The 18338-nt window shown below is 38.2% G+C and overlaps 1 protein-coding gene across 1 annotated transcript in view; it reads left to right on the top strand.

Moving 5' to 3' along the window:
• LOC131065639 (uncharacterized) overlaps positions 1 to 18338 on the top strand; it is a 227542-nt gene that overhangs the window by 115588 nt on the left and 93616 nt on the right. Inside the window, exons 7-9 of the mRNA XM_058000206.2 lie at positions 13839 to 13968; positions 14114 to 14307; positions 14708 to 14895. Coding sequence (XP_057856189.2) covers positions 13839 to 13968; positions 14114 to 14307; positions 14708 to 14895 — 512 coding nt within the window. The remainder of the gene's footprint in view (positions 1 to 13838; positions 13969 to 14113; positions 14308 to 14707; positions 14896 to 18338) is intronic.

Raw genomic sequence — 18338 nt, 5'->3', positions numbered from 1 at the left:
GAACATAGAATAAAATACTAAGTATTCTATCCTCTCTTGAACAAAGAAACCTCCTATGCTATACAATATGCAACTCAATTGCTGTGGATAGACTCGGTGATTGTGATGTGATTTTGCTGGAATCACAAAGGGACTTACGTTTATGAGCACCACTAGAACATGGGATCTAACTCGACTCACTTAGAAAATAAAGGCAAAAGAGATGAAGGGTTTAGAGATCCTATATTAATCCTAAGAACAATGACGACAATGGATGATACTTAGACAAATTCCCTCATTTGTCATGATGACATCTACACAAGATTGATGCAATCTTCTAAGGAAATGGAAGATTTTCACACTGCAAATACAACACTCAATACCTAATAATGGCGCAACTTGAACTAGTATATACAATCGAACTTAGCACAATGATTTGGCTCAGGCAAATTTTACATTGTGGCTTATAATCAGCAAACTACCAAAAGTATGAACTAAGGAATTCATCACAATATCTTCATAAGCATCCACCAATAATTTCAATGAAAGTATTGAACTGATTTCAACATAATTTGGCAACAATTTCAATCTTCCTCCTCCTACTTGTTGGTGTACGTTTTATAATTCACTGAACATTTAGAATAAAATGCCAAAGACACTCTACCCTCTCTTGAACAAAATCACTATGTATGCCAAGATTGCAAAGAAAGACGACACAACAACTCTAAGGTTTATATGTGCGAACGGGCAACTTTATATTGGATAGATTCCTTGGTAATGTATGCTGAAATACAAGGGGGACTTATGCTCAACTAATATTGATCACAAGTTAGGACTTATACGAATATAACAATGAATGCTCTCTTTTTTTTGGATTTTCAAAATTTGGACCTCCAAAAAAATGACAAAAGGATAAGGGTTTAGAAGTTCTAAACTACTCCTAAGAATTCGGGAGATGGTAAAGATTAGGTGAAACTAGTCAATGATACTTTGTTTCGCCACACTATGGACCACTAGACAAAGTAGGTGCAATCTTCTAAGGTTGTGCTTGAAATTTTCAGACTACAAATGATACCATCCAATGAACAATATTTACCCAAAGTAGAAGTTAAGCATCCACGATATAAGCTCAGGCTAACTTTACACATTGAATAAAAAACATCTATTCAAAGAAAGTATGAGCAATAGTTTCACCAACCTATACTATCAAATCCTTCATTCATTTAACAACTTCGAAAGCAAATTTACTTTAAACAAAACTATTCTATGTTGAAGAAAGATATGCAACCATGCAACCATATGATAATAATAAGGCTTCAAAGAAAACTGCAAATGAACTTGTATTATCAAAATAGCTCTAAGCAACAATTTCATAAATTTCTCCACACAATAAAATGAGAGAATGAGAGTTTATATAGAGTTTGAGGGAACAAATGCATGCTCTACAAGTGGCATGAAGAGCTATCTCCTAGGAAGGCACATTCTTATCATCTCAAGCGATAGTGTGTTCAATGAACCTGGACACGATTGGGCCGACCTCTTCCATGGTGACATGTGGTAGCATGTTGATCCCGAATTCCCATCCGTCCAAGTCATCTGCACACACGGCAAATACAATCTCCCATTCCATCTCCTACTTCTAGAAGGCATCCCGGATGGACAAGAAATCCGATGCCTTGAACAAATTTGGCTTTAGGATTGGTCCAACGCTTGCGAAGAAAATTTCATGAATTGCGAGTTTGAGATTTTCCAGCCGCATATCATTTTCCCTAATGGTCTCCTTTTCAAGCAAATCAATAGTTGCAAGGAAAATTTTGCTTTGTATTTCTTTAATCTGCTCTTTGGCCTTAATACTATCAGCCTTCACCCTCTCTAGGACTTCGCTTTGTGCAACCAATGCCCAATGCCATGCGTTGAAATTATATGCAGCTCCTGCTGCAATTATTTTTCCATCTATCAATTCTTGTTTAGGAATCCCTTTCAACACTCTAAGGCATGGGATAATTCTATCCTGAACATCCTGAAGGTCAGTCCATGCTTCTGTCATGCTTGCAATTTTGGAGAGCAAAGAGGAAGTTTGCTCGAATGTCAACACCAATCTGTCTGCGAATGTTGTTGCTTCTTCTCTTTTACTTGCCATCCATTCTTTAGTCTCTCTTGCTGTCACGTTTTTTCGTCAAAATTTTCAATTGCTTCATGCGAGGATTTCAAAAGTGGATGAGCTGCTGGATTGCCTTGGTTAAGTGGCTCGGTCGAGTGCTAAATGTATTCATTCAGGCGCTTAATTTCCTTCTTGTATTCTCTCTTCTTTCCCACCTGTTTGTCTAGTCTTGCCTTCATGTAAGCGATTGAATTGTCTAAGTCTTCCACCTCTTGACCCTTTGTAGTTGGTCCCAAGTCAAAAGTGGTAATTTCATACTCTTGATGAGTAATATCTTCTTTTGACTTGTCCACTTTTGGTACAACAATCTGAACTGTATGGCAACCTGTCTCATCTCTCTGGATTGTGGAAAACTTCTTGCCAGGCTTCTTTGCAGCAACCTCCCCCAATCTTGCCAAGAAATCGGTCGTGTCATTTTCTTCCTGGACTACTTCCACAGGTACTTTTATCTTCAATCTTTCCTTTAACCAATCGGGAATCATAGGCTGTTCAATGCCTTCCACTTCCTGATTAGTCTCTTCACATGGAATACCCTGACCTCCTCGAAGAGCGAAAATCATTCTCTCCTAAAATTCATCGCCCAAAATATCCATTTCATTATCTAATTCCAGTATCTTCGTGCCTGTAGGAGATGGTGGTTCTTCTTCCTCCTGTTGGACTGACATCACATTTCCCTCATGGGTTGGAGAAGGAATTTTTATTTCATCAAGTGGCTGATCCTCAATAATCATTAGGCTGTCCAAATTCCTAGACGTAGAAGAATGGGATGGCTCTATTCTCTGCTTCTTTTGAGCAAGTTTCTCATTCACCACTTCCTTCCCCTTTGACCTTGAAGGGCCATCAACTATTTCCTTCCTTTTTCTTGAATTGATGCTTTCGATTTGCCTAGCACTTTGAGATGCCCCTTCATTTGAAGAGTATGATTCCATGGTGCCCATTAAGTTGTAAGAGTCACACCTCTCTGCTTCAGTACTTGGACTTGTTGGTCAACCCACCATTGCGAATACTTGACAATTGGCTGCATCAAGGTGGTTAGATCTGCTAGTTCTGGTTTTGACCATCTCACAGGAGAAAGAGGCCAATTTTCATCAAAGCGTGGCTGAGTGTATTCTCCATCATCCTCCAACTAATCCGGCATATGAAGAGTTCAGTTATTCTGATTAAGCTTAGTGGCAATCTAGACCAGTCTTTTCCTGACTTCAAACTCGTCTGCAATATTCACCCAAAAATTCTCCAAATCAATCGTATGTCTGTATTTCTCTCGATTTACTAATCCAATATGGTTATGAGGATCAAAATCAGCCCTGGATCGGTAAAATGTCAATGGATACCATTGCATTTCCAATTTGGCACTCTCAGTTGCCTGTGCTGTTGGGCAAGACTCTAACAAATTGCCAATGAAAAATGGAAAGGAAATAGCAGCCTTCTACTTTGTTATCTGGAAACCTTGATATGTTTCCAATTGCCTCAAGACTTCAAGCAAGACCATTCTATTGGTGGGATAAATCGGAAGTCGATAAGGACATCCGGTAAATCCCTGGACTCTTATTTATGTGAATCTTGGAAATTGGATAAACTAGGATCCATACTTGCTTATCAGGGTCTTGGCTTCTTGAGTAAGCCTCTGATGGGCTCCTCCTTGCATTGTGTTGGTGATATACATCAAGAGCGCATCATTTACCCTCTTGAAGTGGGCCTTCTCGGTAAGCTGCAGTTGCGGAGAGTAGTCATAGGACTGAATTCATTCTCACCGTTGCCAACTATGCCTTTGCAAATCAATCTGTGTATCTATAGTTTCTTGCTAGCAAATAGACAATGTAGGAGCTCATGTAAAAGGACTTCGTCCTTTCCAAATTTCTCAGTTGTTCATTTAGTTTATCACTGATTATCCCAGACCAATTGAACATTTTGACTCCAGAGGTGATCTTGTCGATAAAATAATACATCCTTGTTTCAAATGGCGCACTCTGAGGGCTGCCCATTACTCTATTCAGTAGTAAAATGATATCACCATATTCCTCCTTGAAATCAGTGCAAAGCAATTTCTTTGGCACTTTCTTGAGGTTGGGCCTTGGCTTCTCAAGCCACAACTTATTGATATTTGTCGCATAATGCTCAAGCTGGTCTTCATAAAGTTTCGTAGTTTCTTCCTTAGTTTTATAGGATGTTCGGTTGTAATTTGGTATTCGAAATGCTTCGTGGATGGCTAACTCTCCAAGATGAGCCAATACTCTTCCATTTGGCTAACTCTCCAAGATGAGCCAATACTCTTTCATTTGGTGCAACGATTTCTCTCTCTTGGGCATTGTAGTGTATTGCACAATCAACCATAAGCTCAGTACATTCCATAGCTGGTGGAAATCCAGCTGCTTGGACGATGCCATTTCTCATCATCCGACGAGCAATAGGTGTTGGCAAGAATCCATCTTGCCCATACATTCTCTTGAAATCTTTGAAGTACACTTGCTTGAGGTTGGTGTTTGTGACATTTTTCCATTTGGAATTGATCATTGACTCCGTCTGCAACCCTTTACTAGCAAGCAACATAAAAAATTTAACTTTATTTTCGAGAAAATTGAGATCAGTCAAGCTCGGATTTCGAACCTTCGAAACTATATTTTTGAGTGAAAATCTTGCTTTAATTCTGAATTTTTTTTCTTTAACTCAGGAAAAGCACTTTATTCTCCTAGAAATTATGTCCTTCAACTCTGAAGTTTCACTTTATCTTCAAAAGTTCATCTCGAAAATTCACTTTATCTTCAAAATCCTCCTTCAGAAATCTCTCTTTCGAAACCTTGAGAGAGAAAAACCTTCAAACTTCAATCTTCAACTTGAGAATGAATTGAAAAGGACAAGTCGAATTGATACAGAGTTTTGGAGGTGTTCGATTTTTAGAAACTTCATGTTTTTCCTTTGGTTCATCGAACTTGGACTTGTTTTATTTCTTCCAAAATGGAAACTTAATCTTCCCTTTGAGCGAGTTGGCATGGGACCTTCTAGATTCTTCTTGAGTTTGAAACTTCCAACTTCAAACTTGATTAAACCTTCGTCCATGGTGGATTTCATGTGCTTCATGCCATGTTTGTCTGTTTTTCTTATCCATTTCTTCTTTTTTTTTTGGCGAACTTGATCATCTTCATGCCAATTTGATCTAGGTGAACCTCATAATTTCCAAGCCATTTGTCATTTGTTCAACTTCTTGCCAAGGGTGGAGTTTACCTTTCTCAAGCGATGGCGGACTTTTAGGCTCAATAAGCGATGGCGGACTTTAGCATGGTCTTGCCACAAGGTTGGCGAACTTGGCACATAGTTAGCCCTTCAAAACATGGCGGACTTAAGCATTTGCTTGGACATTGTCATGGTGGACTTACCTTCTTCATGCCATGGGCGGACTTGGAGTGTTCTTTGCCATCTTTCCTCTAGTCATGGCGGACTTGGCTTCATGTTGGACATCGTTTTTCATGCCTAGGCGGACTTCATAGGCCTTTGGACAGTTTGAATTTAGCCCCCCTAACCTTGAGCATTGTTAGGCCATAGTGCATGGTGGACTTGATAGCTTGTTTGCATATTCTAGGGCGGACTTGGCTCATGTCTTGCCATTCGTATGGGCAGATTTCATACATCCTTTGCACTTACCTTGGTGGACTTTGAGGTTCTTGTGCCATGCCAAATTCATCAAGTGTTTGGGTGGACTTTGTCATTGCCAAGCCATTCTTGAGGGCGGACTTTACCTTGGTTTGGACATTGTCTTCTTTCTAGCTAGGCGGACTTTTCTGCTGTTTGGACATTGTCTTTGTGCTAGGATGGACTTCAAGACCTTCATGCCATCCATTCCATATGCTAGGGCGGATTTGATGATTCGCTTGCCACTTAACCTTGGCAGACCTTGCACATGATCTGCCATCTTTACCTTTAGCATGGCGGACTTCAAGGTTTTCATGCCATGTTGTAAGTGTCTAGGGCGGACCTTGGCCCTGGCCGGTCATGTTGTCATCAAAGTGTTGGGTGGACTTCATGATCTTTGTGCCATTTTTGAATTTCTTCCATCGCTACTTGACCTTGAACTTGTCCTTTGGAAAGACACTTAATGGATTTTCTTGTCATTATGCATGCTTATCTGGAACATCCAGAACAAAACCTGGTCTGAGGATTTCACCTTGCTTTTTACACTTGGAGACACAAATGTTTGATTTTGAAGACATGAACGTTGTTGCCATGATCTGAGGGACCCAATCCTAGGTCAACTTTCAAAAAAGATTGAAAAACCAAAAAAGCAAAAAGCAGGCCAAAAAGGCTGCTTCCCAGATTGGTCCCAAAGTGCCAAAAATAAAAAAAAGCAGAAAAAAGCAAAAAAATATAAAAACAAAATTCCTCAAAAATAGGAAGGTGTCAGAATTGACCCTAAGCAATTGCAATCTTCGTCCTTCAGGCCTTCTAAGTGCTTCTGTGACATCTAGACACACTTCTGAGCATGGTTTTTCTATTTGACTTGGGATGACTCTTGGAAAACTCTAACTCAAACTCTCAAAAAAACTTTAGAAATTGCAAGGCTAAGACAAAACCCTAAAAACCCTAAATAGGTCACAACACTACTCTACTTCTAACACCTGATTTCTTCTACTATCTAATTACTAACTATTAACCTTTATAAATGAAAAGGCTAAGTCTTTTATATAGATCCCTATTACAATGAAGGGCTAAGATTGATTTAGAATCAATGGTCAAGATCTAACAATAAAACCCTAATTAGGGCTAGTTACAATTAACTTTCTTGACCAATGAGAAAATTACATTATACGGGACACATGTCCATCTTTGAATTCTGACCAATGAGAAAATAGTTTAGGTATGTTGAACGAAGTTCAATGCAATGCCATGTGTCACTTGCTCCTTCATTGGATTAATTAGGCTCAATGAACTTGGATGTGTTGATGTGGCATAACTTGATCGGGTTGATGATGAATAGGATGCCACCTTAGACTGCTCGTCTTGTAGATCATCACAAAGAAGTCCTTGGGCAATATCTCTTGATCCTCAACATTTCGTATTGCTTGACTGATGTGATGTTGATGGGTCATATTCCCAAATTGTATCATCTTTGGGTGATCAAGTTTTCTAACTTTTCTTAAACTCTTCTGAAACTATCTCTCCTTGATCACACTCGCACAATTTCACCGCCTAACTTGGGAATCTTCCTCCTTGTGATGAATGTACACTTTGATGATGTTTGATGTAGACTTTGTGATGATGCTTGCTTGATCTTCTAACCATGATGTCCTTGTACCTCTCACTTGAATACCCTGCCTTGATGTGTGTGGGGTACCTCCATGTTGCAACGTACGTCTACCTGGATTGCGTCATCGTATTGACCATTATTCTTGGATTTCTGAAGGAAATTCAAGATTGTCTCATGTTTCTCCTTGTTGAATCCTTATCTTGGAGTGCTTGAACTTATCACCCTTTGTATTGCTATGTTGAAAGTATGAGGTGTAAATGTGATCTCTCTTCTACTCCTTGAAGTCTTGGTATCCTTATGTCACCATGATGTAATGAAAGCTATAAATGTATTGTGCTCCTCATGAGTTGCCCTCACACTTTCCTCTTGATGTTGTCTTCTTTTGTTTTGTTGAATATCTTCCTTGCAATGATTCCTTATGTTGTATTGATAGTCTTAAGATGGGTGCAAATCTCCCTTTGTTTTTTTCTTGGATTTGATTGATACTTGGGCGCATTTCTTTGTTGCAGAAGAAATTTCATTCCTGAATAGCGCAGTTTATACCATGCCAAGGAATTTTTGTCCTTGAAGATGAGTGCATTTCCTTTATGGGTAAGGAATTGGAAATGTGGAATTGCCTTGAGCGCAATTGCACAAGGATGGGGAAATTTAATCCTTGGAGAAGCAATTGTCTTGAATGTTATCTTGTCTTCATCCTCATCATGTCTTGAACTTGTTTTCCTTGGTGATGTTTGCTCATCCTTGGAATCATGAAATTTTCCTCACTGGACACTCTTGATTTTAAACTGATCAATCTGGAAAATGTTTTTGATGTGACTGATCTCCTTGTAGTAGTTGTTCTTCCTTGATGTTTTGAGCGTCTATCCTTTGCTTTGTACATCTTGTAGTTCTTGGCCATGATTGTTGAATCCCTTGGCTAGTTGATTACAATCCCTGAGTGCATCTCTTATATTGGGATTAAATTGCAAGATGATGGGTGTGATTGCATGATACTTATGCAATTGCACTCCCTTCCTTAGTGGATTTCACCCTTAACTTGGGTATAACTGCAAAATAAAGTTGCAATACTTTGAAGTGTTGAACACTTAGTATCTCTGCAAGGCGTATCCTCTTTCTTCTCAAACTTTGATTAACATGCTTCCCTTCCTTGTATCAGACCTGAGAAACAAACAAATATTTGAATCAAACACTGCCGCCATGCTAAGACAACTAGACCTGAAACACCTAAGATGGAAAACAAAAAGTTGGGGTCACCATTTGTAATGGGGCGAAGTGTAATAATGTTACAACAGTTCCCTTAATTTTTGTAAGGGGCTGAGATGCATCTTCGAGTGGTGGTTTTTTGGTGGTAATTTTCTAACTTATGTAACATCTTGCTTGCTCTTTGTTAACCATCTACAAGTTACTTGCAGCAACTAAATCATCTATAGCAACTTGGTTTCTCTTTGTCAGTCTCTTGTAAGTTACTTGCAGCTATTTACATCTTTGGCAGCAGCATAATTTCTCTTGCAGTCATTTCTATAGCCTTGTGCATTCACATCAGCATCTTGGTTTTGCTTTGTCAGCCTGTTGTAGTCACTTTATAGCCTCAAGCATCTCTGCAGCTTTTTGGTTTGTGCTTGTCAGCTCACAAAAATTTTCTGCATTTGTGCTAAAGTTCTGATTTGGTTTGGTCTTGTTTGCTTCCTGGTTTATGGGTCTAAAGTACACTTCCTTTGTTCAGATTTGAAATTTATTAGAAAGGGAGTGGGCCCTTATTCCACAATTTACCTTTCAAAGAAAAAGATAGCTTCTCTCAATACAAAAGGAGCTTCAAATGAATGGTATATAATAACATAATATTGGATGATGTCGTGGTACCTTAATTGTTAATTTTGTGGATCAGAATTAACATTTATCTTCTTCTATGTATTATCTATCACTGAATTGTTGTATAAATCTGATTGTCTTCTTTTATGTTGCAGGAGAGGAGGAGCATTTTTATTTCAATGTCCATTCTCACACATTTCATTTGGTATATGTAGTGGGCTGGGTACGGTCAAGCGATGCCTTGACCGGCCATGTCTTTTGGACATGGCCGATCAAGACATCACTTGATTGTGCCCCCTCACGATAATAAATGTTTGAATGAGAGACTTCATTTATCTCTCATTCAATCATTTATCTTACCGAGGCTATCATGCATTAACACTCCCTCTTAGCTAGGTAAGATAAATGTAAAAGGTATTGGGAGCAATATTCATAAATCGTATGATGCTTATCTTGGGACCATAGTTTCAAGATGTGAATTGCCTCTGTCGGCGATTCTATTCACAAACTCTTGAGTGGATTGCCTCAGTGAGCGATTCTATCCATAAGCTCTTGTGTGGATTGCCTCAGTCGGCGATTCTATCCACAAGCTCTTGTGTGGATTGCCTCAGTCGGTGATTCTATCCATGAGCTCTTACGTGGATTGCCTCAGTCGGCGATTCTATCCATGAGCTCTTGTGTGGATTGCCTCAGTCTGCGATTCTATCCACAAGCTCTTACGTGGATTGCCTTAGTCGGTGATTCTATCCATGAGCTCTTGTGTGGATTGCCTCTGTCGGCGATTCTATCCACAAGCTTTTACGTGGATTGGCTCAGTCGGCGATTCTATCCACAATCTTGAGTTATTGTAAGATCGTCACCTTCCAATATCCTAAAAAATACAAGTGGAAATCATTTGGAAGTCGTCTTGAGTTATTGTAAGATCGTCACCTTCCAATAACCTAAAAAATACAAGTGGAAATCATTTGGAAGTCGTCACTTCCTTATGATTTACACAGGGCCCATAAAATAATTATTAGTATTAATAATAATAATCAATATTTACAATTTTTACCTCAGAAGTGCTCAATCTTGATTAGTAAGCTCCCTCTCAATCACAAGGTATCTTGAGTTTCTTCTAGAGAACATATTTTTCTGAACATACGTTTGAATTTCTGACTTCAGCAAGGGACGCTTGTAGTTTAAGTTTGAGAGGACAAGTTCTTGCAATGTGGCCATATTCGAGACTTTCAAGGAGATATCAATCTGATCTTAATTGGATCTTCCTTCAGGCGGTTAGGCTTTATAGAAGGAAACCTGGCTCTGATACCATGTTAATTTTGTGGATCAGAATTAACATTTATCTTCTTCTATGTATTATCTATCACTGAATTGTTGTATAAATCTGATTGTCTTCTTTTATGTTGCAGGAGAGGAGGAGCATTTTTATTTCAATGTCCATTCTCACACATTTCATTTGGTATATGTAGTGGGCTGGGTACGGTCAAGCGATACCTTGACCGGCCATGTCTTTTGGACATGGCCAATCAAGACATCACTTGATCGTGCCCCCTCACGATAATAAATGTTTGAATGAGAGACTTCATTTATCTCTCATTCAATCATTTATCTTACCGAGTCTATTATGTATTAACATTAATGATGACATAAAATAAATATCATATCCACTATACACATTCCATTTAAAGGAATTCGAGTACTGCTTGAATTAGATAATTAAAGTAAGCTTTTGAGTCAGTATGAAAGGCATTTAAATTGAAGGGTATACCATTACATGATGTTTTCACATGGATTTATCAAAATGATGGCATTGGAGCTTGTGGAGAATCTAGTCTAAAATGTGCCTCAAGAAGCATGATAGTGCAAAATATGAATATACTATCAGTTTAATCAGTTTAATGAATATACTTGAGTGTCATGGATTCCAAATAATAGGTATTGGCTGCAGAAGCACTAGTCACTCGTACAAAATAGGTGGCAGTAGGTGGGATGTCACACGATGGAATTATTATTTGTAATTGTGCTTTCATCATAGGTGTTTGAGGAACCAGCTCTTCTTCAACCGGTTGTTCCCCAATTGTTTTGATTAAAACCTTCAAATGCTTCTTTTTTCATAATATGACTGTTGGTGGTCGATATAGACTTACAGATGTTGCAATGTGAAAGAATGCCACAACTGCCAATTCTGATGGACTTTGGCAATTTCTCTCAGTTTCCTGTTTGTGGTAATGTTTTTCTGTGACATTTGGTTGTTTTTCTTTAATCTTTTCCTTTGATTACGAAGTTGCCAATTGGCTTTTCTTTGTATTTCTGTCTGCAGTACTCTCTGTAAAACAGGTTTATCACTTCCTCTGGATGATAAGATCCCAAACAAGAGTTTTTTCTGATGCCAACTTGCCCTTCTGTCATTGATGTTTTTTTATAATGCCAGCTGGCATCCCCTCAATCTAATATATGCTGTTTCATTTATGCTCTTTGAAAACATCAGAAGGTATACGTTATGGATGAATGGACTACATGGCAACAAATAATTTATGATGATGTTATTACTATAGCTTCATGTCTTGACAGAGACCGCCCTTTTTCAAATGACAACAACAAAGAAAAGACAATTATGCAACAGGGAACGGATTAAATATTTTTAACAAACTATACAACATGACACTGTATAAGTGATCAGTAAACAGAATAGTCATATTCACATCAAGAAAGGCATGACAATATGAGGTAGGCATCTTCATTACTACGTTTGAGTGTGATGTACCTGGTTTCCAAGGGCAGGCGTGACTGAGATAAGATCTTTGAATACACTGAAGATGGGGATACATGAACAACTCAAGAAAAAACTTGAACATAAAGGAAAGTGAGAGTAGCAGTGTTGTTTGACTACAATAGTGAAGGCACAGACAACTCACATAACAAAAAAATTATTTATTCATGCTTAAGTACAACATATCATAGTAAAGTTATAGTGTTGCTGTACTAGCTGATTTGCCAGAGAACAGGACTTATGATATTGACAAAATCTATGTTCTGCGTGTTTTATCCATGAGACATGCCTGATCATGTGTGCATTGTGATTGCAAAACAAAGTTATTATCTTTGCTAATGGGATCATTAGTCGTCTTGAGAATATTTCCCAATGTTGTTGTTTTTCTGTACCAGTCAACCTGTCATTGTCAGTTTTAATGGTTAGTTATTTTATTTCTAGTCACTAGTAAGTCAGCATTAGTTTTCACATCTAACTGTCCAATATTTGGATAATGGTTTGTATCGTAGCAGGTCTATCTATTTACTAGTGCATAAAATAGGCGCAAGTGTTTCATTTCAGTGAGATATAGAATTAAGTTTTAATTTATTTTTTAATGTTCACGCCTCTCATTTTGGCTACCATTCTCCCTTATCTTTATCATAGGCAGTTGATGCAGAGACCTTGATGTGATTAGGTATGTTGCCGAGACTTGATTATTTGAAATTCCAGTAGCATCTTTACCTTGTAGCTAGTTTGGAATGTATGTAAAAGATCAGAAACAAAGAGGAGTGTCTTCAAACTATCTTTACAGACATTATAGTTATACCATATCCTTCACATTCAACTCCTCTGTTGAATTGCTTTTTCTTTGTTAAACAGATGCCCCTCCTGGCAGCTTCCTATTAAAATATATCTGATCATGTGATAAATTAATGAGTAACCCCGGTCCCAAACATATTCCTTTTGTGTTACATGAGATTCTGTTAGTCATTAAACTTGGAAAAATGTGGGCTCTCCTGCTCTCTCAATAGTTCTGAATTGAATCTCAACATTGTCTGTCATTCCAAGCTTACATTTTGTAGGTTGGCCAAGAAAATATCAACCATAATAATGATGTTTCCCATATACTTTTACTGGATTTAGATTCTATAAATGGTTTGAGATTCTCGTATCACATGATTTTAAGAAATTGATTCTCTATCATCTCAGATCTCTGCTACCAGTGCCTGTAATAGAAATGAAAGTCTTGAGTCATACAAACCCATTCTTGAGTCAAAGTAATTATGAAATATGTTTGCAGGAAGTGCACATGTTAAAGAATTCATAAGAGAATGAAATGGATCATCCTCAAGAATTGTACAAGTAATATTTGCAGGCACTCTTGTATTATCTCAAAGCAATACATACTTAACTCACTCTTTCTAATATTTTCTCTATTCAAAGTTGTTCTATATATGCAGAGGAGGGTAGCTATGCAGTTCAACTAATATTTTGGATGAATAATGTTTCCAAATAACTCTTACATTTTTCCTATGTATCATAATGACATTATTAATTCTCAAGAGAGTTTGGGATTCTAAGGCCAAGGATCAGCGGATACCTGTAAAAACAACTGTTACACTTATTAATCAAACATGATGTGATAAAGTAGTGTGGGAAAGTCTGGATTTTGTGAATGAAAAAAATAATACATTAACCAAATTGTAGAAATCTAAACAGTGATATATTCAGTTCATTGTGCTAGGTGCTATGTTGTGATGGCAATTCTTTAATTTTATAGTCCAGTATTTCACAACATGAATTTTATTAAAAGCATATCATTTGTCGACCCTTTCAACAGTTGTAACATATAATCTTGAAAAATGTGCTGATGGTTCTCTTTTCTGGTTAAATTGGCAAAGAAATTTGCTCGATGTTTGGCCTTTCTTCCAAAGTCTCAGAGTGATGGGGCTACCTGGTATTCTATGATGCAAAGGGTTTTGCTTGCGATAAATGCACATTTGAATAATGCATTCCAAGGTTTTGAGGAAGGTTAGGAAATCAGAACTTTAGCACCTCTACAGAATGCATTTTGTTCCTACTATGGTTGTTTAGCAGTTTGTTATACATGTTATAGTTTTTCAATTGGTTTTGTCTTTTTCATAATTGAACTAAGTAATCTGTTTAAAATGTATAGTAAACAAAGCGAGTGAAGCTGTTGTTTCTTTGCTTCCACCTGGAAAGGATCCTCCTCCCCCATTGGGAGGACCATTGGTGGAGGCTGAGTCAGTGGATCAAGCAAGAAAAAAGTTTTGGCAACTACTTGTACCGAGAGTTTCTTCATTGCTGCACTGCTGCTGCCTGATGCTTACGAATCCATATCCAGTTCAGGTAGAGAGATGTTTTGATGAACTGAGTGGCTGATTGTTTCTTTTTATATCTGTTTGACAGTTTAAGATAAATAGTCTTTTTTTATCTGTTTGACAGTTGCATGCAATGCTTTAAAGACTATTATGAATTTATGTATATCATAATCAAATTCATAACTAGATACATCATAAAGAAATATCTGTTTGACAGTTGCATACAATTTTTTTAGGACTAATCATGTATTTGATTATGAAATTTTTTAGTTTATATCTTGAAATATTAGCCATTGCTTTGTCATTTTTGTTTTCAAATGGAGTCCATAATAAAGAAGGATGTATTTTGTAAAATGGTTTTGTGGATGTTTCTTTTTCTATGGTTTTAACATCTATATATGATACATTTTCTTGTTTCCTGTATGAAGGTGACCGTTCCACTTGGGCCACTTCTAGCACTTGTGTCAAGAATACTTAATGTGAATGGTTCTCTATATCAGCAGGCTGTACCTCTTGGTATCAGCAGCCAACAACAAGCTCTTCTATGCAGTGAGCTTCCTGCATTACACTCGTGTGCATTGGATTTACTTACTGCCATCATTAAGGGTGTCCGCAGGTGATATATGATTGATATTTGCACTTGTTTTACTACTTCTAAGCTATTTGAATTAGTTAAATGCTGTTTCTTTTATGAAGTGGTGCGATTTTTGGTGAATTCTTAGCTCTTTTCCAAAGCAATTGGTTGGAATTAGTTTTTATGGTTTGTATTGCATGAGAGCTCAAGAAGCAGATGAACAACATGTAAGAACACCCCATGTTCTAGGCTGATTTTTGTGCTTTTACTCTCTGTAATTTTGTCAATCAGTTGGCTTGCAAGCTGACTACTGGTTTTCTGAATTGGTTCTTAATTTACAATAAAAAAAATTGGATAAATTGATATTTGTTGATTGGCTTTCAGATTTCATTCAATATAGAAAAATCATACATAACAAATACTAATAACAAGAAGATTAATGCTGATAACACTTATTTAATTCCAACTCCAAGCATACAAATCAGATTCGAACAATATTACAGACCTGGGAATGTCTTCAAACTTGTAATGACACTCGAATATGCTTCAAACTTATGTGGAAGACTATATGATAATGAAACAAATTCAAATCTGAACTCCACAAGTCTGAAATCTGCCCAAAACACTGTTCACGGCACTGTAGCAACTCACAAATCTTCACTATCGCCTTGGAATCTGCTCTTAATATCTTCTCCAAATGTTCCCTTTGAAAATCTAATAAGCCCAACGTGTTTCCTGAATGAAAACACCATAAATTCTCCTGACTGTATCTTGCAACAGCGAGAAGAATGTTGACAAAGAGGGATTTCGTCCTCCAAGCCCAATAATCAGATTCCTGAGAAATCCAATAGCATAACTTTCATTTCATCCAAGCATACTAAAAAACTCTCATAGCCTCTATTTATCCATTTCTCCAAGAAGCTAGTCCAACTCAGGCAATGTGGGATAATACAAATTACTTTTATTTTAATAGTATAATCCCCTAATTAAGTTGCCCATGTACCTTTTTAAAGAAAGGGGACATTTAATACTTTTAAGTTTTTAACACTTAACTTTATAATCCCACTGAAGTTATTAAATAAAGATAAAGTTAAATATTTTAATTTAACTCTATAACTGAAACTTATCGATAAATAATAAATAGCTCGGATTAGAAGTAAATCACCCAGTCGGCATTCATGTGTCATCACCGACATTGTGGCCATCAAAGAATGCACTGAAATGCTGAGTCACTGCCCTAGCCAACTGACTTACTAAAAATCGTAAGTCCCCAAATTTGCAACAAATCAGCTTAAACTGGCCTGTAACTGGAAATGCCTAGGCCAAACGTCCCCCGAACCCCTTTTGTGTCCTGGTTAGCTTATGGGACCATGAGAAAATAGGCTAATGACATCATCTTGCTATGAACGCTAGAAAGGGGACATTACAGTCTGCCCTTCCCATGATTGCTTGTCCTCAAGCAATTTTATCTCTGGGTGCTGCAAGATCTGATCACTCTCCCATGTAGCATCCTGAACTGGTAGGTTCTTCCACTTAACCAAATATTCCTTTTCTTCCTTCTCCGAAATGTCGTCTCCCTGGTATGAATAATCGCCTCTGGAACTAATAATAATTTTCCCTCCTCATCCAGGGGTGGCAATTTTGTTGATGGTACTACATTATGGCCTAAAGCCTTTTTGAGTCTGGAGTCATGAAATACATTATGTACCTTACCGTTGGCTGGCAACTCTAGCTCGTAGGCCACCTCCCCAATGTTAAGACATGGACCAGCTAGGACTCAAACCTAGGACCTTCCATACGCTGCTGGAGTGCTCTACCATTGAGCTACTGACCCCTCTTGGACAAGTCCATTGTCGGTCTGGGTGTGGCTTATTTCCAACACCAACACCCCCCCTTAAGCCACATCTCTCGTGTGCTTGGGGCTCCTAGCCTGGACTTGGCTCTGATACCATGTTAAGACATGGACCAACTAGGACTCGAACCTAGGACCTTCCATACACTGCTGGAGTGCTCTACCACTGAGCCACTAGCCCCTCTTGGACCAGTCCATCATTGGTCCGGGTGTGGCTTATTTCCAACACCAACACCCAACACGCCGAATGACTCTAAATTGACCATAAAATCGTGGTTTGAGCTTTTCAGTACCACTCTTCTTCAAAAAAGATTGTCTTTAAGGCTGAAGTCTCAGATAAACCATATCACCAACCTCGAAATTGCGCTCAACCATGTGCTGATCAACATATAACTTTTGTTGGTTCTGTGCTTGTTGGATGTTCTCCTTCAATGCCCTCAAGATGTCATGACTCTCCTACAACAAATCTTTTGCCTTAGGCACCCTGCTGTCCCCAAAGAGTAAATCCATAAAGTTTGGGGCTTCATACCCATATAGTGCCATAAATGGAGTCATCCTAATAGTCATGTGGTAAGTGGTATTGTAGCAATACTCACCCAAATGTAGCCATCTGACCCAAGCCTTTTGCTGTCCTGACACATAATTCCGCAGATAACCTTCTACCCATTTGTTTACTATCTCTGTCTGTCCATTGGTCTGCGGGTGGTAGCTAGTGCTAGGAGTGAGCTCCGTACCACTCAATCTGAAAAGTTCTTACCAAAATAAACTTAGGAACTTGCTGTCCCTGTCGCTCACAATGTTCTTGGGCAACCCATGCAACCTGAACACCTCCTTGGAAAACAAGTTAGACACTTGGGCTATTGTATAGGTGGCTGTGATATCGATGAAATGTGCAAACTTTGTCAACCTGTCAACACCACATAAATGCAGTCCTTACCTTGTACCTTGGGTAATCCTGTGATGAAATCCATCGATATACTTTCCCATTTCTAATCTGTGATCGGCAAGGGCTGAAGTAGACCAGCTGGAAAGGTATGCTCATTCATATTTTGTTGGCAAATTGGACATTCCCTGACATACTTTTGGACTTCATTTAAGTCCCTTCCATGTGAACCTCTCTCGGATCTGCCTATAAGTCTTGAAGAAACCCAGGTGACCAGCCAATGGAGCATCATGGAAAGTCCTCAAAATTACCCCTTTAAGGCGTGAAGTAGGCACTAAGTAAATTCCGTCCTTATAAAAAATGAGATCACCCTTCACTGTCTACCTGTCATCCTAAATAGTGCCCTCAATCAAACCAGCTGCTCACGGATCCTTTGCATATTCTGCTACAATCATGTCTCTCCAATCAGTTGATATCTCCACCAAAGAACATATATGAGGTCTCCATGAAAGTGCATCTGCCACCACATATTTTTTCCCTTTGTCAAAGTCATAGGCCTGTAGCTTAGTGATCCTTTTTTGTTGTCTATCATGGAGATCTCTCTGGCTCATGAAGTACTTAATGCTGTTATGATATTTTTTTTATCACAAATCTGCCTCCCACCAGATAAGACCTAAATTTGGCCAACAAATGCATGATAGCCAAGATCTCCCAATCATAAATGGAATAGCTCTTCTCCACCCCTCTCAA

The sequence above is a fragment of the Cryptomeria japonica genome, chromosome 3 (genome assembly GCF_030272615.1).
Source record: "Cryptomeria japonica chromosome 3, Sugi_1.0, whole genome shotgun sequence".
Taxonomy (NCBI): domain Eukaryota; kingdom Viridiplantae; phylum Streptophyta; class Pinopsida; order Cupressales; family Cupressaceae; genus Cryptomeria; species Cryptomeria japonica.
This window is presented reverse-complemented; position numbering and strand designations above follow the sequence as displayed.